Here is a 27,170-nt window from a genome sequence, read left to right as displayed (position 1 = left end):
TGGAACAGAGACAAAACCGCATGCCCAAACACACGCACAAAAACGTCAAGAAATATACAAACGCTCTGACAAACACAAACATATTTGTGCACGAGGCAAGGCCACAGGAAGTGAAACGAGCCAGGCGGCTGACAAATGCAGAGAGTAAGCTGGTCCGTTTGGCTTTGACGAGTCGGTTAATTAGAGGCAAATCTGCAGCTGGATTAAGTTAAAATACTAAACTATATGTGAACATCCTAAAGAATTAAACCAATGCAATCAGCAGCTCTCATCACATCATTGGATTATCATTTCAGACAGAAGTAGTCGACTACAGAAAAACAATAAAATCTAATTCCTCAAACATACCACAGAAAATTGTAGTATCCAGGGACAGTTAAGGTCACTTATGAAGGGAAGACTCCAGATGTTTGCTGGTTCAAGCTGCTATACTGGAAAATTTCTCTGCTACTGCACAGATGTCTGTAAATGACTGAATCTTACTTGCATTAGCTAACAGGTGCTAATGTAAGTAAAGCATCTATTCATTATAACGGTCACTCGTCATAGTGTTTACCGACCAACTGCAAGACGACAAATCAAAGGGAACTACTGATTGGACTGCATTGAGGACCAGCTCCACCTTCATTATTTTTGCCTGGCTCGGAGGGGGAACAGTGCATTCTGGGAACAGTGCATTTATTTTAGCAGAGTACCGTACACAAAACTAACATAAATAAATCAGCTTGGCAAAAAAAAAAGAAGAAGAAAAAGAAATTAAGACTAAAGAAATGTGTGTCAATGGCAGCATCCTGCTGGGAGAAAAACTTTTTTTAAATGTGCCTTTAAGCAAGGCACACACAGCTTAGAAACAGGAAGCAGGCATCTGGGCTCCTGGCCTCAGTCTTTATACTCAGGTTCAGGTTAGAGTGGTCGAAGGAAGCTTTGTTAATCAACTAATTAACCAATTAATCACTAGTTGTGGTGTGGAGGAGTTCGGGTAAGAGTCCGAGTGGAAGCTTTTTTTTTTATTGCAAATGTAAAATGCTTTTTAACAAGTTTAACATCACCAGAGTCTTACGATGATAGATTCTGCTCTGACATCTTACCAAGCTACATTTGAATCAAATAGTTCTTTCACAATGGAAATAGAAAAAAACAAAACGCAGCAAAACCTCAAAAATCCTTGTAAAACACAACAGATGTGCTTTTGGGGAGACAATAACGTGACGGATGGAAGTGATAACCTGATGGTAAACAGCTGATAGCAAACATGTATGCACAGTATTACAGGATCAGTAATACTGTACTTTGCATCTTCTTCTCCATGTTATACAACAACTCTGCTTCTTTTTAGTGTCTCAGTGCAAAAGTTGACATGTTTTGGCTTCTGTCACATGTGTAGCTGTTCCATCATGTTATCACCTCCCCAGAAGCATATCTTTTGTGATTTTCTTTGTTTACTTCCATTGCATTTTGTTCAACTTCTGTTGTGTTTTGTGTGCTTTCTGGATTGTTTTTCTATTTGCTGGCGTTTTCTTATGTTGCAGTGCATTTGACTTCTCAGGGCAACCATGTGTTTGATTACTTTTGTCAAAGGCATTTAAAAAGTTCACGTTCACGCCGCTTTTCTGGAGCAATTGTGTCTTCAAAATTTGAAGACAAAATTTTCCTACATTTATAGAATCAAGTATCAAATTCATGCATGATAAAACAGTGAATAATGTTGCACTTGTAGTCGAATACTTTCTAATATTTTTAGAACGCGCCTGTTGTGCACAAAAAAGTTGTCAATGGAGTTCCAATTTTAGAAACATGAGAAAACTTCCCTCCGGACGGTTTATCTCCACCACCTCCTCCCACCTGACATCAGCAAAAGAACCTCAGCTAAGAACAGGAAGTGGATGTGAGCTGACATCTCTAATAGGAAGCAAGTTTACAGTGTTTAAAAATAAAATTAAAAAAAAAAAAACAGGCTGAGCTGAGTGCTCCAGTCATTCTTAGAGAACAAAATAAAACCATTAAAACCCTCTCTGTACATTTCCCAAACAAAGCGATGCATTCTCCTTTCCTTTTGCATCGTACAGTATGTGCCTGGTATTTCTTTTTTCTCCCATCGGGTTGCAGGAATAGCAGTCAAACTCAGAACTCAAATAGTGGGGAAAGCCCTTTAAGAAAACACAATCTAACCTCCTGAAAAAACAATGTGGCTGAATTCTCAGACATCAGAGACGTAACAACAAATCAAAAACTTTAATCAAACTGGTTTCCTCTCCACAGGCAGGGGGTTCAGAGGTTAAAGACTAAATGTTCCTCCGATCCAGTAGAGGAACACAGGAATCATAAAATGAAAGGTCTCTTATTGCTTTAAGAATTGAGACAAAGGAGAGTATAATCAAACAGAAACATTAAGAGGCTACTAGACAAAGAACCACACAAAGTTTCAACAGTGACACTGAACTCAAACTACAACATTCTTTAAACTAGTTAAACTAAGCACTTAATTTACAACCCAAACTCATTCTGCCATTGATCCATCTGGACATCCGACTAAAAGAAGACTTTCTATTTTATTTATTTATTCATCATGTGCCTGGATATCGTTGGCTTTCAGACTGTTAGTGAGACTTACTAAGTCTTTTTATTTTCAACATTTTCTGTCAGGCGTTTGAAGATTTATTATTCACTTGAGTTGTTGGAATAATTTAAGTTTTCCTAAAAAAATACTTCTGTGGTTCTTTGCCTGAGCTCTTAATAACAACTTCAGTCATAACAATGCAAATACTAACGCACATCATCTATTAGTGGTCATGACCTGCATTTTTAGTCTTCTAGAGGCCACTGTTGAAATGCTTTTTTGAATTTGAGGAGTGACTTTCCAGCTCTGAGAGTGTCAAAGCATTATCTGACTGGATTTTACTCTTAAATAAATCTAAAGAACAAAGAGATATCGCTAGTGAACTGTTAACAGTCTAAGCCCATTTTCCATTGCTCAGGATTCACCCGTCTTTAAAAGTAACCTGAGACAACAAAAACAAAAAATCTGATAAAAACTCTGCATCCAGATCAGCAATTAGGCTTTAATGTACCTTCATCAGTCCCAAACCCAGCAACCTCCAGCTAGGGATTAGGCTGTGGATGAAAACAAGCAGCAAAACTGATCTGATGACAGCATTTAGATTTTTACTTCACTTTGACTGGCCACACAGTCAAGTAAGATCCAATCAGGAGAGCTGCATGTAGCTGAAGAGCAGCGGGACCAGGAAGATCACGTTGAAGCCCACTGTCCCGTAGACGATGAAGCGGTAAGGCAGCTCCACCTCCATGTGCTGCCGGGCCTTCCTCAGGTCATCAGTGGGCACTCTGAACGCTCTGCACACCAGTGGGATGGTGATGGCCTTCATCAGCGCCCGCGTGGCCAACAGCACCAGCACTCCCACAACGAGCCGCAACATTACAACAGCCACCAGGCTGGGGCTAAGTGCGGGCATGCTGAGGGGAAGCTGGTCTGGTGTCAAGTCGGGCATCAGGCCCAGGTGGTAGTTGACATGGGAAGCCAAGGCAATGCCGGCACCAGTGCCCAGGATCTGAGCGGTGTCACCACGAGAGGTGCTCCAGGTGTCCAGGGTGAAGGAGAAGAGGCCCAGGCCCAGGTGGAGGGAGATGATGATGATTGGAGCGTAGCGGCAGGTCAAATTGAAGCCATCAATCAGGTCCAGTATCGGCAGGAAGAAGCACAGGATGAGGATGCTGTACAGAAACCCAGCGATGACGTCCTGAAGGAAATACAAAGACAGAAACTGTAAACAAAACAGCACAGCTGAGACTGTCATTGACATGTGTTTCACATGTGTGCAGATGAAAGCAACTATGTTGTGAATTTGGACTGAAACAAAGTGTATGATGTCAGAGGGTGGAGAAGTCTGAAAAGGGGACTGTAAATATCAACCATGTTCTAGTATCCTTCTTGGTAGGTTCTTCTTCCACAAACACCTAGGAGAATACAAGCTCAATTCCAATAAAGTTGGGACAGAAATGTTTTCTCTCAGCCAAAGTTCATTTAAAATGGACTGAGGAAAAGTGGAAAACTGGTCTGTGGTCGATGACAAAAGAAGAGAAAGCCCATGCGCTTTGTTATTAGCGCTCAGTTCCAAAGCCTTCTCTGATTGTATGGGCCTGTTCAGCGAACACAAATTTCCCTCTTGGCTAGAAAACATGATTTATACTGATCATGCATTCTGTGAATAAATGCTGAAACAACACAAGCAGCAGATTAAAATTTTAAACCTGCACAAGCTGATTCAGCAGCAAAATCCCTTTACCAGATAAGGGGTGCTATTATTAGGATATTTATTGGAGCATTTCCTTCAGATGGGAACAAGGAAGTGGATCAGCATTGACAGGAAACAGGAAAACGGGAAGATCTACATGCTGACGAACTCTGGACTCAAACACAAAGGTCACAGCTATTTATTTACTGATCTCTGGAGTAAACTGACAGTTGGCTTCTTGCCTCCTCTAAACCTTTCAAATCTCTGACTTCACCCCAGCTCCTGCTCAACGTCTCCAAGCTGTTTCTGAAATAAGTGACTCCTTGTATCTGGATGGCATTCTGTGATCAGTCTACTACCAATCTAAGAATCCTTACTACCCGACATGGTTCCCACATCACACTGACAGAATCAAAACCCTGACTTGACTTGACAGACATTCATCTGCAACACTGTACCCATATTAAATTAATTCACAATTAAACCTTATTTCTAGATAACGTGTTGTTCCACCAACAAACTTTACAAAAATGACATGAAACACAAATTTTACCTAAGCCGGATCTGTTCCCACGCCTCTGAGACACTGAAGCCTTATTCTTGCATGTTCTTATGTCTCTCTTTTGTTGTAAGAGAGACATGTATCTGGCTGTGTGTGTATGCTGATATAATGCTCAGTGTTCGCAACTGTTTGAATGTTGGGGAGGAAAAGTAACATTTCCTGAAGCACCACAGGGCAGACGGCAACTTAAGCAGCTCTTCAAGTTGAATGTCGGCCTGTGTGTGCGGCTACACTTTGGTTATGGGTTGGGGGAAAATAACATTTGTAATTTTCTGTGCATTTTCTGGAGTTGATTTTGACGCACTAAACTAGAACTGATAATATGCAACAGTAAAACGACATTTTTTTGTGTTGTCCGAGATTAATTATATAACCGATGTGGAAGGATCGAGGTGTGATCTTTGAATGTGGTTTTAAATGGTGATCCTGCATTACATAGTAGGAGAGGTCTTTCGAGCCTGATCACAGTTGGCGCTCGTAGGGAAAAAAATTAAGCAAAGGCTTGCGTGCGATGAATGGAGTTCCGACAAAGAAAAAAAACCTGGTTACACTGGCAGCAGAAGCCTCTTTTGTTTGATTCATCCTCCAGCTGCTACGGGTGTAGCAAAAGAAGTAACGGTAGAGGAACTAAAGCTTATGTTTCAGTTCGCGTTATCACCCTGCAGGATGCGTATGGCAAACTTGACACAGTACCCGAGTTTATTCAATTATGCACACTTATGGCATGTAATGAATAATCCTAATCAGATCACACTGGTTTGCAGAGTGTATATTGAACACTGCCATCAGTGGTACTTATTTTTCTCCTTTAATGTATGTTATACATTAGCATACTGTGGCTTACACGTTTGCTATCATTATGCTATTCACGAGGTCTAGTAGTAATCACGTATCTTAAACATTACAAGAATGAAAAATGGGAATCCCTCAAGTCCATTTCTGCTGACAGGCTCAGATTTCCTGGCCATTTACGCACATGCCTACAGCGAAGAGACTCCGTTGGGTACGTTGCTATAACGTGAGTGCACACACTGTAAATTAACACCTTATCATTCCTCATCTTGCTAAGCTGGGTGTGTACACTATTTACTTTTGTGATTAGTGTCTGCTTTCCCTGGAAGGAGAAATCAATGATAGCCACTGTAACTTTACACCAGTTTCCATCCACCAGCCAGACACTGGAACATTGCAGCCATCTCTGGCAGGGTCAGCCCACTCGAATGGCCGCACTGGAAGGAAACTGAGGTCCTGTTAGAGTTTAAGTATCTATTTGGCTGCTTAAGTACATGTTGTGGTACGTGTAAGCCCTGAGCTAACAGTCAGTTAGTACCCCGTGCTGAACCACGAGCGCCAGAGCCGCAGAGCTGGCGTCAGATGGATTGTAGCCCAGCAACAACTTGTGTCCCAGCAGTTCCACTTTTGACAGATGGTTCACTATAAGGACACATTTTGCTGTGTGACCATATCAAAATGAGTCAACAGTGAGATAACCAAATGACCTCTGAGAAGGTAACTGGTGCCAGTGCCATCCCACCTTCTCTCTTAATAGCACACACGGTGAGAGGCTGGAAGCTTTCAGCCATCTGTAATTTTCTCCTCCACTGACACCAATGTGCTGCCTGAACTAAAATTGTCCAAAAAAAGGGTGTGCCCTTAATGAACAACACACTGCATGTCATTCAGTAGATGCCTTAATCTTTACAACAAAATAAAAGAGCATTAAATTGTCAGAATGGGTGGCCTAAATGTTGAAAGAACCATTAAGAACTCTCTCTGTAAAACACAACCACATGTGCCTACTGCCTGTTCACTAAATTACTGCAAATGATGTACAAGTTCAATTCACGCATCAGTAACAAGTACATGATGTAAATTAACAGCTGCAGCATTATTTCTTAATCAGTGCAACTAAAGAGAATTCCCAATAGTACGCATTACTTTCTTGTTTCATTATTAGGCTTTAAAAAATATCACAAAGTTAGTCACTGACATTGTGATTTTCTTTTTTGAATTTTAAAATACTCAATGCCGGTTTAGCTACACGTCTTTGCTCTCTCTCTGCCCACTTTCCTGTCCATCTTCACTGCATCTGTCCACTAAAGGCAAAAAATAATAATCATTTAAATTTTGAGAGAAGACACAGGGAAGCAGCTGGAGGGAAATAACAGGATGTGGGCACATACACAGTTGATCGGTATGTTTCTAAGTTTACTAAAAATAAAGTTAGTGGAGTTACATCAGACTACTGGGCATACCAACATATTAAAAGCCTCAAAATCCTATAAATAATGTGATTTGTAAGATAGCAGAAGCATAATAATAATAAAAAAATGTTGCATTTAAATATCAAAACATTACAGGGAGCTAGAAATGGCATACAGATCTCACGAACTAGTAAACAGTTTGCAGAACACACCATGATTATCAGGGGCAGAACAGCTTTTTGTCTGCAAGCTCTTCCTGTTCAACAAAGGAGGGGGGAAGCAGTTTGATTAGGCGTGATGATTTCCAGATCTCTTTAAGTGCCCTGCAGGCCTGGCACAGCAGACCGATAATAGCTCACCAAGTATTCAAGCTCCAGTCCCTGATTCCCAACAGTGATGTGGAGCCTTCAGCCGTCGGGCTAAGTCACAAGGAGGAAATGAGCTCTGTGCCTGTGCACCAGCAGCTCGAGCATTCTCAAGAAGGTTCACGTCTTTTCTCTTGACCTGAATGTTGTGTTTCTGAGGTCACTGTTTTTCAGGCGAGTCACACCTTAAAGTTCACACCCATTTTTTCCCCGTAATCCAATCAAATCTGAATAGACAGACATGACGCACACATGTTCAGAGTCACACCAGTTTTCAATTTTCAGGGGTATCTGTACCACTGAGAAGAAACCAACTTATGTAGAAAGATGCTCTTCAGAATTTTATAAGCTGGCTAAATGAGACTGTCTCTACAGCTAAACATTAAATAACTCCCACTTTACTAAAATAGAGGGGCTTATACTGTAGCACAAGTGACAGCATAAATGTTTCTTGTTTATATTCCTCAAAGCATTATGGTTGTTAATTGCTCAAATAAAGAAAAATCATGTTCTTACATACAGACCAAAACTTTATTTTTTATTGAATATATTTTTATTGAAGGCTAAAAGAGTCTTAAAGAATCGTTGTTATCATGGAATAAAAAGAAAACCAAATAAAAAGACTGAAAAAAAAATACCGGTATCATATTTGTCCAATTCTTGTTTTCAAACAACAGGCTTGAAATTCAAAACTGGTTCAACCCTATGTAATAAAACCTCCTGTACAAAATGATGTCACCTCTAAGCTCAATGGTTTTTGAGCTCTAGGACTTTGGTGTGATAATCAAGGGATTTTTTTTTTAACTGTGACAAAATCACTACACACACAAGTTAAACATAAATATGGCCAAGTCAAACATGATCACTGACTCAGAGAGAAAGTTACAAGTGACAGGGTCTTTATGTGTTCTCTCAGGCTGTGCACAGCCTGCTGCGCTCTCATTTGCTGAACAGAGCAGAAGGAGAGAGATCTGCGAGTGGAGTGGGACAGCAGGACCCCCATTTACAAGGCAGTGCTGTCCATAAATATTTCAGGAGGCAATTCTTAGAAAAATCTAATTAAATCACAAAATGTAGCGGTCTGCATGCTGGAAATGAGGTGAACTGAAGCGTAATAATCCATAAGGATGTGGTTCTATATTAAAATAAGAACACCCAAACCCCAGAACTTCAAATCAATACAACAAAAGCATGACTTACTGAGCAAACAAATATTCTTACTTTTCAACTTCTCAAAATCTGAAATCCATACCCAATACTGCAAAAGTACTGTTGATATAAAATAAAAAAAATCAATGTGACTACTACACCACACATGGCTTTATTTCAAGCTTTGTGTGAAATGGTGAAAAGCATGTGCACACCTTTCACAGATTATATGATAATGTCATTAGAAGTTGCACTGGCTGACCTGGCTAAATGTCACACAGTGCAAGTATGACATAGTTCAACTGAGGAGTTAAAATACAGATGGTGTGTCTTTATGATGTCATGGACCGCTGTACAAAGACATGGTTTCTTAAGGCTTACTTAAGGGGGAATTGGTTATTTTAAGGGACAATTAAGATCTTATAGATAAACTGACATCATTGCTTAAAGTCAACCCAGACCTGGTGTGTACTGCAACAGTTGCTATGGTTACAGACTTTTTTTTTTTTAACATATCCATGGTGAGACAGTGAGGAGAGCCAGCAGGAGTTTCTGGCTTGCTCACAAATACTTCTTAATCAAGAACAGTAAGCGGTCACGCTGCAAGAACGATGAGGACTTTAATATGAGAGACAGACAAATACATGCCATTTAAAGTATTTCACATAGTTTTCATACAAAACAATGTTAAAGCATCAAGGCCCGAGCGCCTGACTGCATAATTAGTGAATGTGCCACAGCTTGTGCTGATCAGCCCTCCCTGAAGTACTCTGTGCCACCTCTTTTGCTGCAGCTGAGCAAAACCCACACCCCACTAACCCAGCATTTACTGTTATTTCTTGTTGATAAGCTGACTAAGTCTTATTGATCTCACAAGCAAAAAATATATTACTGTTTAAAGGTGCATTTTAATGTGAAGGAGTCTAGCTTTAATTTATGAGCTATTTTTTACCCATTTATTCTTAATATAGGGCCACTGGTCCTTTATTTATGTAGGCAAAATGACAAATTTGTCTCACAGGGCTACTGAGAGAAATTTAGTACGTGGATATCAATGTAATACAGGAAAACAGCAGATTCTTTTGCTTTGGAAATCACAAAAACTCCTCTGTTTAACAGTTTCATGTGATCTTTTGAGAACTCATTAAGTAATGTGGGACCCATGAGGGAGTGTTTTTCCTTGTCTTTATTTAAATGAATGCTCACTATTTTGACAAATCACATATAAACGTTGAATCAGTCCTGGATGTTTTTCTTTTATTTATTTTTTTTTTTTTAATGACAGCTTTTTTCTTGAAAAACTCTAATAAGCTCCTTGGGGCATAACTGCTGCTCCTCAAGCAGCTGTGATTTTGAAGGCTGATTGTTGTCGCTCTGCTTAAATGTCAGGATCAATCGTCTCAGCACGCTCATTTCGACTGAACTGTAATCTGACTGACTGCTAAATTAATCATCTTAAACACCTTTCTAGGTCAGCTCTTGTCTATTTGTGGAGAAAACTGGACCTTTTTGTTTGACATGCAGCAGAGATATGAAACCATGTGAGCAGGCAGATGTGCATGTGGTTTTCACAGCGATACCACCTGTGGGCACTCACAGAAAGCTCTTAAAGGTCTCTGATGTGGAATTACTTTCTGAGTTTGTTTGGGAAGATGGTCAGCCTGCTGTAATGTCTGCTGGTCTCACACCACCATCCATCACTGATACAGTCATGACCACGGAGAATGTTCCCTCTGCAACAGACAGCCCAACCCCACAAGTGCACCAAGACTGACATCGTTTACCAGTGAGATTCACCCCCGTACAGACTACCAGACATCTGACCAAAACATCTGTGGTGACTCTTGAGGATTTTTTCACCACAGAAGTATTGATGTGTTTCTTAAAAATAAATCCATGAAAACATCTGGCATTCAAGCCGAGTCTGACTTCTTAAGCCAGGGTTCATGATTTTCTAATATATATGTATGAACTGCAAAAGGAACTTGATTCAGACTGACTCAGGATTGAATTCTATACCAGTCAGCACATACTGCTGGAGCTACAAGTAAGTATCTCCAGCTGGTTGATTTCATTTCCCCCCCATCTCTTGCAACCTATAGGACTTTGAGAAAACTTCTAATGCTGTAGGGAACCTGAGGTATACACACCTCTGTGGTGATAGATTTGTTATGACTGTACTCCGTTAACGTGAGAGCAGATAAAAGAAGCAGGGGCAAGTTTTTGCAGGCAAAAACATCAAGTGTTCCACTACTAATTCTCGCTGATGGTATATACAGGCCTAAGCATGCTCATGACAGAATCACTGGTCCAGGTTAGCTGAAAGGCATGGTTAGTACAGGTAGGCTCTAAACCAGGGAGTGGATAAGGGACCACATGAAAAACTGGGACTGTTGATAAGCTGAACTTAAATCTGCACAATATTAATTTTGTCTGGTGTTGAAGTTGGCTCCTTTGCCATCTTTGTTGCCTGACTCTTGACCTTTAAATCTATCTACTCCACCAGTGTGCTGATTCATGTGGCACCTTGGCAGAATTGAGCAGACAGTTAATCATGAGTGGGACTAACACTGTTGTCAAATTGTGTGCCAGTGCCAAGGAGCAGTAATAACAAACAGAAAATGAGAGAATGAGAAGTGAAATAATAACAGCAATAGCGACAACATCTACTGGCCTGCATTTTTAATATTGCGGTGTGTTTCACTTCCTCACTGTATTTGGTTAGTTTGGAAGCAGTGTCAGACTGAAGATTCAACAATGCAAGGAGTTGACAACGATGTCTGATATGAAACAACCATTACTGTTCATTTGATGACTTATTGTGAACATCACAGTTTGGTATATGTGAGGAGATGCACTTCCATAACTATGAACTCCACAAACAGCACAGAACTGCAGTGGTTCACCTACCTTCTTGTTGTTACCTTTAGCTGCCTTCTCAACATTTTAACACAGGAAAGCTACTGTTTGGACTAAAGTTCAGAATACACCTCCTGCTTAACATCAACAGCTCGAGAGGTTTCCTGTTCCTGAGCCTAGCTGTTAATCACAGTATAAAACAAAGACATTTTCAAGTTCCCATCCACTCAAAATCATGTTTCCATTATTGTTCCTTCCCTTGCAGTTGGACTGATGTATGTGCAGTGAACCTGTTCTCCTCTTTTCTAAGCTCACCTTAGATCTGAGGTTAACACAGGAACAAAAAAGCAGGATTTTGAAATGTCACTAGTCCATCCTCCAAGTGTGACATTTAAATATTTATTGGTCCCAAAAGTTTTAAAAAGAGAAAGAAAACAGCATACCTTTTTGTTAAAGTGCACAGAGACTTGAACAACCACTATTACACAATGACAACTAAAAGTGAACTAGAACAGACAACTTGTTAAATGGTAACTTATTAAAAAAATAAAACAATTACACATATCTTTCTTGTCTTAAAAACATATTCTTCTTTGTTTTTATTGCCAAATGGGAGTGCGTCATACACTACTATCCCAAAGGAGCAATAACACAGTCAATTATTTGCCAGCCGTTGCTGAATTGCTGAACCGGTAAATGGTCTGTGGTGCTGTCAGACTAGTGATCACTGTACAAACATATAAAATATAAACAAATAAATGCATCCAAAGCCAAAAACTACAACAGCCTTTAAAAAGTGTTGAAATACATTTTCTTTCTCAATAAAGATCCTCTGGTAAATGACGCTAGCATATCACAACTATGGACAGCTGTCTGAGAGAGGGTTGATCCTTTGAAGAAAGGTCAGATTGTTGGTAGTAAAAGTTAAACAATATTGCTGTGTGAAAGGCCTACCCTTCACAGGTTCTTATATTAAAAACGAATTGACACCAAACTACTTTAGCTTGGTAAACAGCACCAAAAACGTAAGACAGAAAGTGCTGGAGTTCTTACTCTAAAAGATAAGAACTCATTACTTCTTCAAAAAATAATGTATTACTTTACTTATTTACTCCTCTTAGTTACTTACTTACTCCTTCATTATACTCCTCATAACCATACATTTGCATTACTCTGCAAGCATGCCCTGAGATGACGACTTCTCACAGTTAACAGTTAACCTTAACTACGTGCCCACACACTGGTACAAATCACTACTGTTGCTGTTCGTCCAACAGACCTGCTATGATGTTTAAAAACACAAGATGATATTAAACATGTCCTTCGTTTGGCAAGACTACAAGTCTGTGTTTGTGTGTGTGTAAGACATCGAACACACTCACCAGCACCGAATGCATTCCCATGTAGATTCGGCTGGAACAAACCAGCAGACACCAGCAGAGAGCCAAGATGAATCCCAGTGTGGATGGGTACTGTGGAGGTGAAAGGAAAAAAGTTTAAAGACATCTAAAAAGCCTAAAAAAACTGAATTTATGATGGTGAAACACAGAAGCAAATAAATCTTCACATATACATACATATACATGTTTAATATTTTTACTTTACAATAACAACTAATTATGCATGACACAATGTTTAAGGCATGTAGTGCAAAATACAAATAAAAAAAACAAAGTGTATTCTGAACTGCACTGCGTGAGCATGCTTTGCTTTACATCAAAAAGTGCACTACTGTATCTGTCAGTGAGTCACTGTATCAAAGCTAACCTATCAAATTTGTGTTTATTGTTCTGTATTTGCATGTCAACAAAAGAACTCATGTCGTGGGAGCAGAATTTCATCCAGAACTTGTTCAGTTTGCAGCTTATAATGAGCCTTAAAATGTTTCTGTGATGTAGTGGATATGATTATCTGCTAATGTGTACCAGACTCAAATGTCCTCATAAATGTTTCAGTAATTTTGCCACTTCCTTATCAGATGCTCCTGGCCTGCAGCATTGAGAGGAGGGAGCCAAGGCGTGTTTACTTGTATAACACCTTTGAACAACACAAAATAACAGCCTTATGTAAGGCATAAAATATAAAAGAAACACATAGAAATTTGAATACAGATGAATAGGATTTGAAAAAAGGAAAAGAAAAAAAATACCTAATGGCAACTACCAACTAGCTAAAGTATCTATCGGACATTTAAAAAATATATATATAGATATATATTTATGTTTAAGCAATTTGAATGTCAACAAAGTTTATGGTACAATCTTGGTTGCCTACCATAAAGATGTAATTATGTCCAAAGTCAAAGGGCTGTTTTCTGTTGTTCCACCTGAATCAGCATTGAGGTATCGCTTGCTAATTTTAATTTCCGGAAGTTATGTTTGTAGGTGCAGTTCTATGTACATCACTAAATTTCTATTAATTTACTAATAAATACCAATTCAGTACATTTATATTCCAGTATGTACTTATTTGTAATACAAAGTTAGGAAAGCACTGTTTAAGTTGGGCCTTATGGTACCTTGCAGAGAAAAGAATGATTACAAGTCTTTCCTCGCAGTGAGGCATCCAGCTTTTTCATTTGATGCTGGTTTTGGGTCAGTATTTGGTATTAGAAGTTACCCGAAGCCTAACTGGATCAGAGCATCCACAGATTCAGCATGCAGAAAGACTGAGAAAAGACACAATGAGTGACAGTTTGACTGGAAGAGAAGGCAGAGGATACAGTGAGCTGCTGAGGTTTGCACACTTGCTAAAAACCTTTTGCGTTGCTTGCTGTGGATACTCTGAGTTCAGATGGCTCATATTTCCTCTCTCAGAACAGAATTACAGTACTAATCCCACAACATCACAGCATCTCCCAGCACTGAGGCCTTCAGGGGAAAATGAATCATGAGAGCTACCTGATGGTGCTTGGTGAAGGCTGATTAAACAGAGATAAGATACTGATTTATGGGGTGACACACTTGACACCAATTTCCAGTGAATAATCCTGTGATACTGCAAACAGTTGCTCACTGCAGATGAGGCAGAAACCTTACTAAATATACAGCTATGAGACAGCTGGCTTAAACACATTCTAACAAACCTGAAAGAGCTTTTATCAGGGTTTTGTTGCATTTCTTGGGCTTTTTTTTTTAATGACTGGCACCAGTGTGAAATTCTGGGTCATGGCACGTAACAGAGACTGATAGTAAAAATACATTTTACTCCAATTTTCTCCATTTAAAATTTATGGAACCAACTGTTTTTGTAATAAAAGATATGATTTGTTCCTAAAAGTGTAGCTACTGCAGACAAACCACAGCTAACCACAGCAGCACCTTTATTCAAACGTATGCTCTCACTGCAAAGTAGGGCTGCCACAAACGATTATTTTGATAGTCGACTAGTCACCGATTATTTTTGCGATTAGTCGACTAATCAGATCATCATCCATTGGAGGTACAGCGTACAGCTTATTGCACCAGCAGCATCTGGTCTTATATAACTATCATTAGCTTACAGCTTGAAGTGTTTGTGCTAACTAAAAATAAAGACAAGATGGCAGTTTATTAATTTTTAATGAAATTTGCAGATTGTTTCGGTGAAGTTTAATAAACTCCTTGCTTTCTAAAATATAACAGGACACCGGAGTATATTCTCCAGCGTCTCACACTTCTGATAATCAGCTGTCTGCTTGACAGTTTTAGCTGTGCAAAAACTATAACTTTAATCTCAGCCAAACCGATTTACTCAGGAACAAATAAAATACTAAAGAAAGCCAAACAATAACATTTTTACGTTATCTAAGTGACTTATATATATGTTTAACCTGACTAGCGAAAGACGGCGGTGGGTTTGAAAACGATTTGCCGGGAGTCCGGTGTTCTCACGGCTCTAGTTAGCCTTGCCCCCGCCTAGCTAACGAGCTAGTGGGTAACAGACGTCTCCGAAAACGTCGGAGCGATTTTGAAAATACGTGGTGTCTTGATAAACTGAGCAGATATTTGAGGTTTACACAGCTACATTCTCGCCTGAAAATATGTTAAATGTTTATTTTGTGACCCAGAAAGAATAATAAGAGTAAAGTTAAAACTAACTAGCTGCCGCCATTGTTGACAACTGCGCTGGGCTGCGCTATGAATTCTGGGACACAGCTTCTTCTTCTTCGGGGTTTAACGGCAGCTGGCATCCTTGTACATGCAGTGCTGCCATCTTCTGTTTCAGTCCGTTATTACACCCTTAAATCCTACTACTCCTTCCTGCGTCCTTTGTGATCTTACAAAGCTTCAAACGATGCGTCGACTATTAAATTAGTCGTCGACGATTTTAATAGTCGACATAATCGTGACTAGTCGACTAATCGTGGCAGCCCTACTGCAAAGTATCATATGCATATATTTGTGTATATAATTGCGGTTCATCCCTATCTTTAGTGGGGTTTTTAATTTCCACGTAGGCTGTCAGAGGGCACAAGTTACTGTGTTTTTGATTATTTTTCATGACAACAGTATACTAACTAAACTTAAAGGCTAACCCTGCACACTAGAGATCAGTGGGTTTAAAATGAACCAAATGGCACACTAAAGCAAACCTTCTACTCACACTTGATTTGCAACAGCTTTGTGGTTTTTGCCTATTTATCACACTTAATTGTAGTATTAACTTCAACTGATTCGATCATAAACTGACAGTAGATTCTTACTGCTCCTTCATGCACCAAAGCTGCAAAGAACTGACTTTGACTGTCTACAGATCTGGTTCCCATCTTTAAAGCAAATATTTAAATGGCAACAAGACTCAAGTTCATTGCACACTGTCACAATAATTTTGGATGTGTTCTGGTTTCCAAACACTGTTTTCTTTAGTGTTAACGGTGCACTGCTGCTGATACTCTATGCAGTAAGCAAAATGTAACTGAACTGAATAGCCATAGGTGGCAACATTGGTGACAATATCTCATCCAGCTTCAAATCAGAGCTGGACTAATGCCAATCTACTAATCCAGTATTTGGATGGATATTAGTCCAGTTCTGACTTGAGAAATACTACATCAGTAGATCCATAATTGTCAACATGCTACATTAGGATGCAGAACATTATACATTATAAACATATCAAAAACACCAAACACCTGCCTAACAGACACTGGAATTATATTTTAGCCATCCACATTCAGAGTGAGCAGTAGGCATCTTTCTTGAGGACAAAGTACAATATTGCACCAGAAAGGCGACTCTTTAAAGCATATCCTACATTTAGCAAGACTCCCGCGAGACTCTTCTACAGGTGTCTTTTTAACCAGTGAGTTTTCAATTATAAACTCTAAGACCTTTTTCAAGAATGGGGTCAGCGGAGAGGGAGGTTCTGGTTGAAAAATAAAGCGCCTTTATGTGTGTGGATTAGCTGTGAAGCCAAGTCAGATGCAGGAGCCTGACACACAGATTGACACTGAGACTGAGAAAAATCAGCTGAACTTCATGAGGGGGGCGGGGGCTGTGAGGACACCATCAAACACCGTTCTCTGGCTGCCCGTAAACACAAAACGTGTCTCTGGTTCATGTCTGCATATCCACTCTGGCCTCGTGTCTGTGACCACAGCAGTGGTGTGGCGGTTGCCTCATGTAAAGCTTTATGGACATGGTGAGCTTTCTTCTGTGGGTTGTGGTTCCCTGCACACTGCTTGCTGAGCCTCAGTGCTGAGTTTTCTCAGTATTCTCCCACATGACATATAATGTAAATATATAGGTCTACACACACACACACACACACACACACACACACACACACACACACACACACACACACACACACATCCAAAACACACAGTTTCCAAGGTGTGCTGTGTTTGACTTAGAATAGTGCCAAGATGTAAACTGAACTGAGTGGAGGCTATGCACAAACCAAAGTTGTGAATGACATTCTCATGTTTGAACTATAACACCGCACTGTAGGACAGCCCTGACCTGATTAGTGATAATACGATTTATAGTGTTTAGTGTGGTTGCTAGAAACTGCAGCTTGAAACATTTGCAGTTCAAAGTGTCAACCAGAAAAACAAAGGCTTTAACAATGTGAGCTGCTGATCTGTTAAAGGAGATTTGGAATCTTTTGAAAGAAACTATTGTTTTAGTTGCTCCCTTTTCATTTCTGACATATCAGACATAGTCCACGCTCAACTGATTACCTGATTTAGGAGCATCTATTTAACATATTTACATGACACATTTCTGAGGTGATGTCAGTCAGTAAAGGCACTTATACTCAAGTAGTTGCTAGATACTCTGAAAACCATACCTTTGGGTAACGCACTTTTGGGTTGAATACGATCCAAATAACATTTCAGAGATGGACAATGTCGAAGCGCAGGGTTCAGGTTAATATTGGAGAGAAAGACCTACAAGCTGGAAAAGGCTCGGCCACACCTTTGTATAAGCATAAACAATAAAAAAATGGACAGACTCACTGATAGGGAAAACATTAAACAGTAATAAACAAAGAAACAGTTACAGGCACTCCTCACTTTTATTATCAGTCAATCTTCCAATTCACTAAATCATAAACTCTTTCATCTATAAAATGATTCTCTCCTTTACTCCATTATTCATTTCATAAAAAACACTAAAACTAGTGAAAAGGCCCTTCTGCATTTTAAAGTTATGCGTTCTCATCAGAGTAAAAGAAAAGAATATTTCATCAATTTATCAGCCGTTTACCAACATAATTACAGTTTAATCAACTACATTGGGCAACTAAGCATCATCTAAAGCCTGAAGACTTCCAACTTACATTTATAGTCTCACTGGACACTTTGTTCCACACACCTGTTCAGCTGATTTTTAAATGCAAAAATCAAATTAGCCAATCACATTTCTACAACTCACTGCATCTAGGAACACAAACATGGTCAAGACAACCTGCTGAACCTGATCAGAAGGGGGAAGAAATGGCCTGTATTTATATAGCGCTTTACTAGTCCCTAAGGACCCCAAAGTGCTTTACATATCCAGTCATCCACCCATTCGCAGCAGATGGCTGCCCCTCCCTGAGCCTGGTTCTGCCGGAGGTTTCTTCCTGTTAAAAGGGAGTTTTTCCTTCCCACTGTCGCCAAAGTGCTTGCTCATAGGGGGTCATATGATTGTTGGGTTTTTCTCTGTATCTATGAAGCGCCTTGAGGCGACTTTTGTTGTGATTTGGCGCTATATAAATAAAATTGAATTGAATTGAATTCACACACATTCACACACAAGAAAGGTGATTTAAGTGATTTTGAACAATGGCATAGTTGTTGGTGCCAGATGGCCTGGTGTGATCTGCAGACATCAACCGCCGCTTGGGTTTAGAGAACAGTCGAGAGTGCTTCAACTGATAAGAAGGATTGTGTCATTATAAGGAGTCATAATGACAGCATCAATATAAAGACTCACAAATGTCAGAAAACTACTGGAGAGAGATTGCAGAAACTATCAGGAATTGATGTAAGTGAAAGTAGTAGAAAAACACAAGGGACAAATATGTTTATGTTATGTGTCCCAGTTGAAAAAGCCTACAAGTCTTTCTCTTCATGCGTTTCTTCTTCCTCTCATCAGGAGTAGTGCTGTTTTGTTTTCGTTTGTGCCACACAGAAGGCCCCACAATCGATGAATTAGCACTATCAATCATATCATAATATATTTACGTGGCCAGTGAGCCCAGTATCAATTCTTACACCAAGTTTAAACAATTATAGTTCAAACCTGGTGATCATAATAAAATAATAAATACTTTTAATAAATAAATAAATGTATTATTTTATAATAAAAACATTATTATAAAAAAATAATAATTTTCAAAAAGATCATTGATACAGTTTATTAATTTCATTTGGTGAATAGCATTCCTTGTTTGATTTGTTTATTCCCTGACTTCCTGTCATTTTCCAAAAAGTGCAAAACAGCTTGTAAAGCTCAAGCTGCAGTTAGGAAATGCTATACTGTTAAACTCATTCATGCTGGCAGGAAAAGCTGCAATGCTCCCACCTTATGTTCCTGCTTGAAGACGGAAGTCTCACACAAAGCCTGTTGTTTGTGTTCTGAATCAACTGGACAACATCACAAAACTTGCTAACAGCCATTCACTAACTTCTGTAGTATATGCAGCACTCTTTTTCCACGGCTAATATTATAGCCTATTACAAATTCCACCATCAAACTACTTTGTTTCCCTCTTTAGCCTTCTATATACCCTTCAGTCATCCTCCTCCTTGCACTTTACTGTATTAATCCCCTCTCCGTGTCTCTAAACACTTCAGGGCTTTCTCTGTTTCGTGCCCTCTAGTCTAATTTTACTTAATCTCCTCTCATTCACTAGCTAATCTTTTCTCTTCTTCCTCGGCTCAACCTCATTCTCTTCTCTTCTCAAACTGCTTCTGTCCATTTCTTTCTTCAACTCCTTCAACTTTAATCTACAGTATCTTCCATAGCCCGACATCTGACTCGAGTTACTGTCTGAGCAGGAGGAGGGTGTCGGGATGGGAGGACTGAACGGCTGCGGTCCATCTAAATCCAAACATTCCTGCTCTGCTCAGACAAGTCGATCAGGGAAGCAGAAGGAAACTTCACAGAGAGGCTAGCAGCAAAGAACAACTGGAGGGATGCATGGGATAATGGTATTAACAACAACTCTGAATTGCAGAAACAAGCTATAAACCTTTGGGGCTTATTTTCCATAGTTTCTTTTTCCTTTTTAAACAGATTTCTGTAAAGTGATGACACCACCAAACGTCAGAGACAAGCCGATGCTCTTAATGAATCACAAGTCACACTACACAACAGGGGAAATTACAGTAGCTGATTAGCTGGAAAATGACAAGATCTGTCTATATTAAGCTAGATTTTCTTGCTGTGTGATTAAGCGCCTGAAAATGTAACCAGATTTTTTTGTGGCTAAAATAGCAAAACTAACATGGCCAGACAGCTGGTGCCACCAGATGTCAAAACATCTAAAAGATGACAGCTTTGGACTTCACTTGACGTTCTGTAACACACACCAGACACACGACACAAACATTAGTGTGAAAAAATTCTTCTTCATACACCAACTGAGAACCAGCTTGCATAATTTTCAGAAATTTACAAGCCTGGAAAATTTCAGTGTTCGGCCTTTTAAACCCCCAGTTAAGGGAACACTGAGGAGAAAACAAATACATGAATCTGATTCAAAAAGTGAGACAGAGGTCAACATCTTATCTGGTGTTGCACACACGCGAGTCAGCGGTTTGTATTGTTTGGTGCTGAATAGAGTTTGGCTTGTTCAGAGCGTGTAGTGTGAAAGAAGTTTTTCAAACTTCTTACACGTTTCAAATTTAGGCTGTCAAACACAAAGAGAGCTGTAGTGACAATAAAGATAAAAGCAGAGTCCCAGACACTAAATCAGTCTTATCTCAGTTGTTCACTGGAAGGTCAAGGGGCCAGCTCTCCTGCTCCGGCTCAGACAGAGAGGCTGAGTGTACTAACTCTGCTGTGATTTCAACCTCAAAAGACAGCAATCCCAATCCCACCTATTTCACTTTACAAATCTTCACATTTCTCTCTGTAAATGACCCACACCACAGAATATACTGTCCAAGGTTTGTGGTTAATGATTATTTTCATTATCAGTTAGGCTGCTGATTATTTTCTCAATTATTTCATCTATAAAATGTCAGCAAAAAGTTTTTCAGGTCACATCTTCAGATTTTTTAACCTACAGTCCAAACCAAAACTTTCAGTTTAGCGTCACATATGACAAAGAAAATCCTCACTGACCACAGCCAGAGTAGGATTTAGTGACGAGTCCGTGCAGAGCAGTTCCCTTGAGCAATACTGCCTTAGACATGCAGTTAAATGTAGATAAGCAGTCCTGCAATCAGCAAGAACCACTTCAGATAAATGTACTTCATCCTGTCATTTCACCTTTATGTCCTATGTTAATAGTTAATCATTTGAGAACAACAACAACTAGTATACTTATAGAAAATCAGCAGCAGCTATAGATATATCATTCAGAGATTAATCAGCTGTTCAAAGGATTCTTTAGTCTTGTTTTGTTGATCGGCTCATTAGATAATTGCTCAGTGGTAATTGCACTTGACTTTCAGGTTACACTTTTTCATATTTATCGGAGAACCATAAAAAAAGTTTAAAAAAGTAGAAATTAGAAAAGTTTCTGTCGCTAACAAAAATGCCTGCTAAAATCTTGTCGAGTGTCTTTTCTCTTTTTTTTAAATGAATCAAACAGTCGTCCCACAGCTTGTCGAGCATGTTCCTCACTGTGTGGATGCACAGTAAGACAACAGAAGTGGACTCACAGACTGAGGTTTTGTTTTGTTTTTTTACAGACTGGACAGAATGTGGTGTTGTTCCTCCAGGCTGAATAGGAGGAGATGAAGGAAACAATAACAGAAATGGCTTGTTAAAACAGAATTTCAGCATTAATGTTATTCGAATGATTTTGGAGCATTTTAAAATGTTTTTAAAATTTTAACAATGCCAAAAAACAGAAAGCTGAATATGGGCTTTCAGCTAATTATCATCAGTTGTGTAACTACTGATCTGCATAACTGATGCTGCTGACAAGGGACTTACATTATCACGTTACCTTTTGCCAACTTCCTCACTTTTGCAATAATCATTTAAGCATTAAAACGATTATTCCAAAGTCACAGAATTGTTAAAAGACTATTAACAGTCACAGAATTTCCCAAAATCCAAGATGGGCAATTCTAAAACATTAGCTGCTTATTTTATCCAACCAGCAGAGTAATATCAGAGAAAATTAACAAATATCACGTCATCAAAACTGGTAATGGGCTTTCTGGGCTTTCTTTTTAGCTGTGTTTGGAGTGTTCTCCTCCATAGGGCAGTCAATTGTAGTCAGGCTTTCAGTCTTTGCTGTAACTATAGCAAGCATGATTTCATGCAGTAAATTACCCAGTCAAGAGTCAGCTTTTGTCTTCATGCAGCTTCCATAGTCACCCCACAGCTGCTGTCACTATATCCACTGACCCAACAGCTCATTAATTGTTAATGATGGCACTTCAGAAGACTGACTTCAGAGGGCAAAGTCTCAGTGACATTGTAGAAAAGACTGCCACGTGGTCAAATGGGTTGCGAATAGCAAAAGGGTGCATGGTCAGGTGATTACATGGAGGATCATAGGTCTGACATCAAATTACAGACATGTATAAAATAAGGACATAGCTCCCAGGTCTAGAAAGTGAAGCTAATGGCAAATAGGGCTGCTCAATTAATCGAATTTTAATCACGATTACGATCTGGGCTTTCAACGATCATTAAAAATGACTGAGCCGATTATTAGCCCCTCCCTCATGCTTTACTCTCGCGCTGCTCCATGTGGCAAATCAAGCGCACTGCTCTGCATTTCGAACACGCGTCACAACAATTAAGAGGACCCGAGGGAAGCTCGGAAAGCTAAGCAGAAGTTATTTGGAGAGGAGTGGACTGCCGTTGGTTGAAAAGAGAGGTAAAAAAAAAACTTAAGTGGTGTGGAAACATTATGGGTTCGCGGAGTCAGACGTGGATCAAGTAGACACAGTGTGTAAACTTTGCTATGGTGTCGTAGCTGCACCACAGAGCAACACTGCAAAGTTCACATTTTTCATTTATTTCTTATATTGCAAACATTTGCACTGTTATCAGTATTTGCACACTATTTTATATTATTTTTTAAAGTCATTATTCAATACATTGTTATTGTTAAACCTTTAAAGCCGGTCAGAGCAGCATGCTCGTTTTGTGTAACTATTTTTAAATCCCTGTAGAACCTGAACGCTAAGCTAGCACAATCAATTTTTTTCCATATGAAACCAGAGGAGTTGTACTTACTTCTTATGCCATCAGCTTGTCCTCGGTCACGGTTTCCTTCCACATATAGCTTTGCAAAAATTGCATAAAAAGAGCTTGCAGGAACAAAAACATAATATTCCAGAAACACGCTTTGCCGATCCGATCAGCTGTTCTTAACACTTCCCACAGTGAAAAAGACATCAACGTGAACTATCGCAAGTGACGTCATTTTTGCGGAAAATTTAGTTTTTTACTTGTAGGCCTTAGAACTCGAATTGCACTGCTGGAAATAGTTTATTTTGATGCACATGCACATTCTTTGCAAATTTGCATCATAGGATTGTTTTTTTGTTTTTCCTGCAGTATATAAAAATTGCTGTATCTCCAAAAATAAAACTATGAAGACACTCAAAATAAATTTCCTGTTGTTGTAAACTATTTTTTGCAACTTTTTTGTATTTAAAGTTTTGAGGGATAAACCTCTTAAATTTCTCCAAGTAGAAATATATGTAAAAACAAAAACGATTTTCAATTTTTTTGTAGTTTATTGCACTTTTTTGCAATTAATGTAGTTACTATGGACTTAATGCATACACATTATTAAAATATGGGCTATAACAGTTGTATTGATGTATAGCAACTTGAAATGCTCCCACAAATGGCACTACAGCATGTAAAAAAATAATATAAGCTCTGGCGGACGAAATAAATATCGTCAAATAATCGTGATCTCAATTTCAGTGAAAATAATCGTGATTATCATTTTTGCCATAATCGAGCAGCCCTAATGGCAAAGTGCCTTCAACATGCATTCAATGTGTTAGACAGGTGGGGGCTTTGTGGTAGTAAAAAGAAATCTGATTGAACAGAAATCTATGGGGAGATGGCTTTCAACGCTCATGATCTAGACCTTTAGTAAACATATTCTTGATGTGTTTATGAGCTCCACTGCTAGTTTTAGTTCTTACGGAGTACAATATTATGTCCATTTTGACAATTATGGTGCCCATTCGAGTCAAAAGGAACTAAGCGCTGTATACTTTAGGGTACGCCTATCTTATAATTGACAATTTGCTAAAATATGAGCATGCTGCGTCTCAGTTTCAGCTGAATTGCTGGTTTTGCAGGTTAAACTTAACTGTGGACAATTTTCACTATTTCCTAAACTTGGACCCAACTAATGGAATAAATCCACAAATTTGGGCTCATTACATACACATCGGTATTTGTACGTATGTGGTAAAAAACAAAATGCCAGCGGGAGTATCTGAAGCTCTGCTATTTTGCCATGATCTCACAACTTAGAATATGATATGATCCAGTGTCTTCATTGTAAATTCTTAGTTTGTGAAACACTTTGCTGCTTTAAATACTACATAAATCCATTTTCTTCTGCTTATCCATGTTTATCCGATCCCTGCTGAGGCAACAGGCAGGGTACACCCTGGATAGTTTGGCAGTTTGTCACAGGGCTAACACAGAGAGACAAAAGATACAACCCCACTGCCTGCATGTGTTTGGACTGTGGGAGGAACTGGGAGTTTCTGGAGGGAAAGCAAGTAATTAATAATAGTTTAGATTTGAGTAAAGCTGTTGCACTGTAGTGCAAATAAAAATATATTAATAAACAGTATATAAAAAATTTGAATGTATATAATTAAAAAAATTAAATGTTGGTAATCAAGTAATAAGCAGATATGTTGTATAATTTAACAAAAGCTACAGAAATGAAATTGTTTTTTCATCTTCTTTTGACACAAAACTCCTTTTAATAAAATATTAGATATATTATGCCTGTAAAGAGTCGTGTCTGCAGCTGGTGTGCGTGCAGTTTCCACGGTTGCAACAGAGTACATTAAATGAGGGGTGAAGATTCGATTTTACCCACGTGGCAGAGTTTCTGTCACTCCACCTGCGTTTCCTGTGCTCTCAAATGAACCCTAACGATTTCACTTGCGTATAAGGAAAATATGCTGTCAAAATATTATAAAATATGACAAAGCCAACTTCCTTCGTCTTTTTCACTGAAATTAAGAGGAAGTGGCTCCAAACAACTTCTCTTATATCCAACGGCGTGACATCCAGTTTGTGTGTGTGAAAAGGGACTTTACCTCCCAACGGCCGTAGGTCATGAAGTACAGGGCGAAGGGGATGGCTGTGCCGGACATGGCGTGCGTGGACGGCATGCTGTACTCGGAGTTGTAAAACACCTCCACTTTGACCACAGGCGGTGAGGCCGGTCGGGACCAGCCGAGCACATCCTTGGTACACTGTCCCAGGTACATGACCCAGACCCACACCATGATCAGTCGCCTGCTGACGAAGGCTTCCACGTTCCACGTTATGAATGGGAAGAAAGTGATGTAGAAAGTCTCGTTTCCCAGCTCGGTTCCGAAAGTGAAGAGATAGTACAAGAAGCGGTTGTCGATCAGGAACTCCTGCCCGCCGTCGCCCGTTAGAGAATTCTTGCGGAGTGGCTTTACCTTGCTGCTTCCTGGGGGACCCAAGACTCCTCCGACCTGGCTCTCCTCACAATTGGCTGCCCGGGATAAATCTTGCGCGGACCCGCTGCGGACGCCCGGTCCCGCGAGGCTGCTGCCCACACCAACCCTCTCTCCCCCGGCGGTCGCCGCAGACACCGCTGTCCCGTTCTGTGACGGGGTTTCACCTTCATCTTTAAAATTTTTAGCAACGTTAGAGTCCGCAATCCTTCTCCGAAGCTTCGCTGACGCCGTTTGCATTTTCTCTCCTTCCCCAGCTCCCACATTGGACAAGTTTTCTCCGGCGACGCGATGATGACAAGCGCCGTTGTTGTGCGAGTGAGCCCGGTCCGCTACCTTGCTGCTGCTGGTGGTCGTAAACGTGCCCCGTACCCCGCAAATGTTCTGAAAGCGGGCGACAAGGTGAGGATCCTGGAGGCAGTGGCATAGCTCTTTCATTTTCTCCATGTTTTAATTCCCTCTGACGACTCCGAAGTAGCCGAAGAAACGCGTACTCCGTTACTTTCTCCGAACTGTGGATGCTAGCTCCCGGCTAACGTTAGCGAGCTGACCCGTACATTATGGCAGAGCGGCACTCAAAGGTGAACCCTTGAAGCATTTGCAAACGGTAGAAAAATATGACAACAACTTGAGTCGTTTTAAAATAAGAAATTCCGTTTTCAGTTGAACCGTATCGGATATAAAGAACCGGAGGGCTCCTGCCGTTTGTCTGAGCCTGGATGCGATAAACGTTCCGCTATGTGCAACTGTCAGATACAGGAGAGGTCCGTGGAACGCGCCTTCCCCGTTGCCTTCAGGTGCTGCATGAAATGTCACAATTCTTTCCCCAGTCAACTTCAGAACGTACAGAGATTTAGGACCAAAGTCGAGGTCGCACAGCCACTGAAGTAACAGGAAGCCGCTTAGATCGCCTTAGATGCAGTAATCAGGACGTTGATTGACAATGAGCAGTTAGAATTTTACCGTTTAATTTGACCGTTTACCGGGTGTAAATTGCCACGTGTGTACTGAAAAGTGTGATATATCAGTGGCTATAATAAAATGCATTTTTAAATAAAGCAAAGCGCTGGGAATCTGCCAAGAAGAAAAGGAGACCACGATCAGTCAAACAGAGGCTACACATATATCACAATAGATGTTTTTTCTTTTTAAAGTCTAGAAATACTGGATCATATTTAGTTTGTGTATTTAATAATTATGTAAAAAATATCTTAAAGTGAAATATGCGTTTATAACTCAGTCATTGCTTTGTGGGTGCAGAAACGTAACTGCTATCCAGTTCATAAAGGCTTGAAATTAAATTGTGTAAAGTTCTAGTTTACAGACCGTAATATTTAAAAGTTGTGCTTTATCAAATGACGTAATTATGTTCTGTTACAAACTCTCTGCAGAGGTGACGGTTGCTGATGTGAGGTTGTAAAGTCTGTCTTTGTTAGGAGCACTTGAAAGCAACGGTGGTTCCGGCGCGCACGCACA

At 39.8% G+C, this 27,170-nt stretch overlaps 1 protein-coding gene across 1 annotated transcript; it reads right to left on the bottom strand.

The window, feature by feature from the left end:
• Window positions 1–2,133: 2,133 nt before the first annotated feature.
• sgpp1b (sphingosine-1-phosphate phosphatase 1b) lies at window positions 2,134–26,463 on the bottom strand. The gene is made up of 3 exons (XM_085256879.1): window positions 25,305–26,463; window positions 12,772–12,861; window positions 2,134–3,755 (listed from the first exon to the last, which is right to left on the bottom strand). The coding sequence occupies exons 1-3, from the start codon at window positions 26,139–26,141 to the stop codon at window positions 3,204–3,206; spliced, it is 1,479 nt and encodes a 492-aa protein (XP_085113005.1). The 5' UTR covers window positions 26,142–26,463; the 3' UTR covers window positions 2,134–3,203.
• Between the last annotated feature and the right edge of the window lie 707 nt (window positions 26,464–27,170).

Source organism: Mchenga conophoros, linkage group LG19 (assembly GCF_057382185.1).
Source record: "Mchenga conophoros isolate Kocher_MC1m ecotype Shallow Benthic linkage group LG19, M_conophoros_male_GT1.1, whole genome shotgun sequence".
NCBI lineage: Eukaryota > Metazoa > Chordata > Actinopteri > Cichliformes > Cichlidae > Mchenga > Mchenga conophoros.
This window is presented reverse-complemented; position numbering and strand designations above follow the sequence as displayed.

Excerpts from the sequence above, each read along its gene's own strand:
- sgpp1b (XM_085256879.1), bottom strand. The coding sequence starts at position 26,141 with ATGGAGAAAATGAAAGAGCTATGCCACTGCCTCCAGGATCCTCACCTT. Across the intron at positions 12,862-25,304 it reads TGACCTACGGCCGTTGGGAG|TACCCATCCACACTGGGATT; the intron begins GTAAAGTCCCTT and ends TCACCTCCACAG. Across the intron at positions 3,756-12,771 it reads TGGGAATGCATTCGGTGCTG|GACGTCATCGCTGGGTTTCT; the intron begins GTGAGTGTGTTC and ends TATTTCCTTCAG.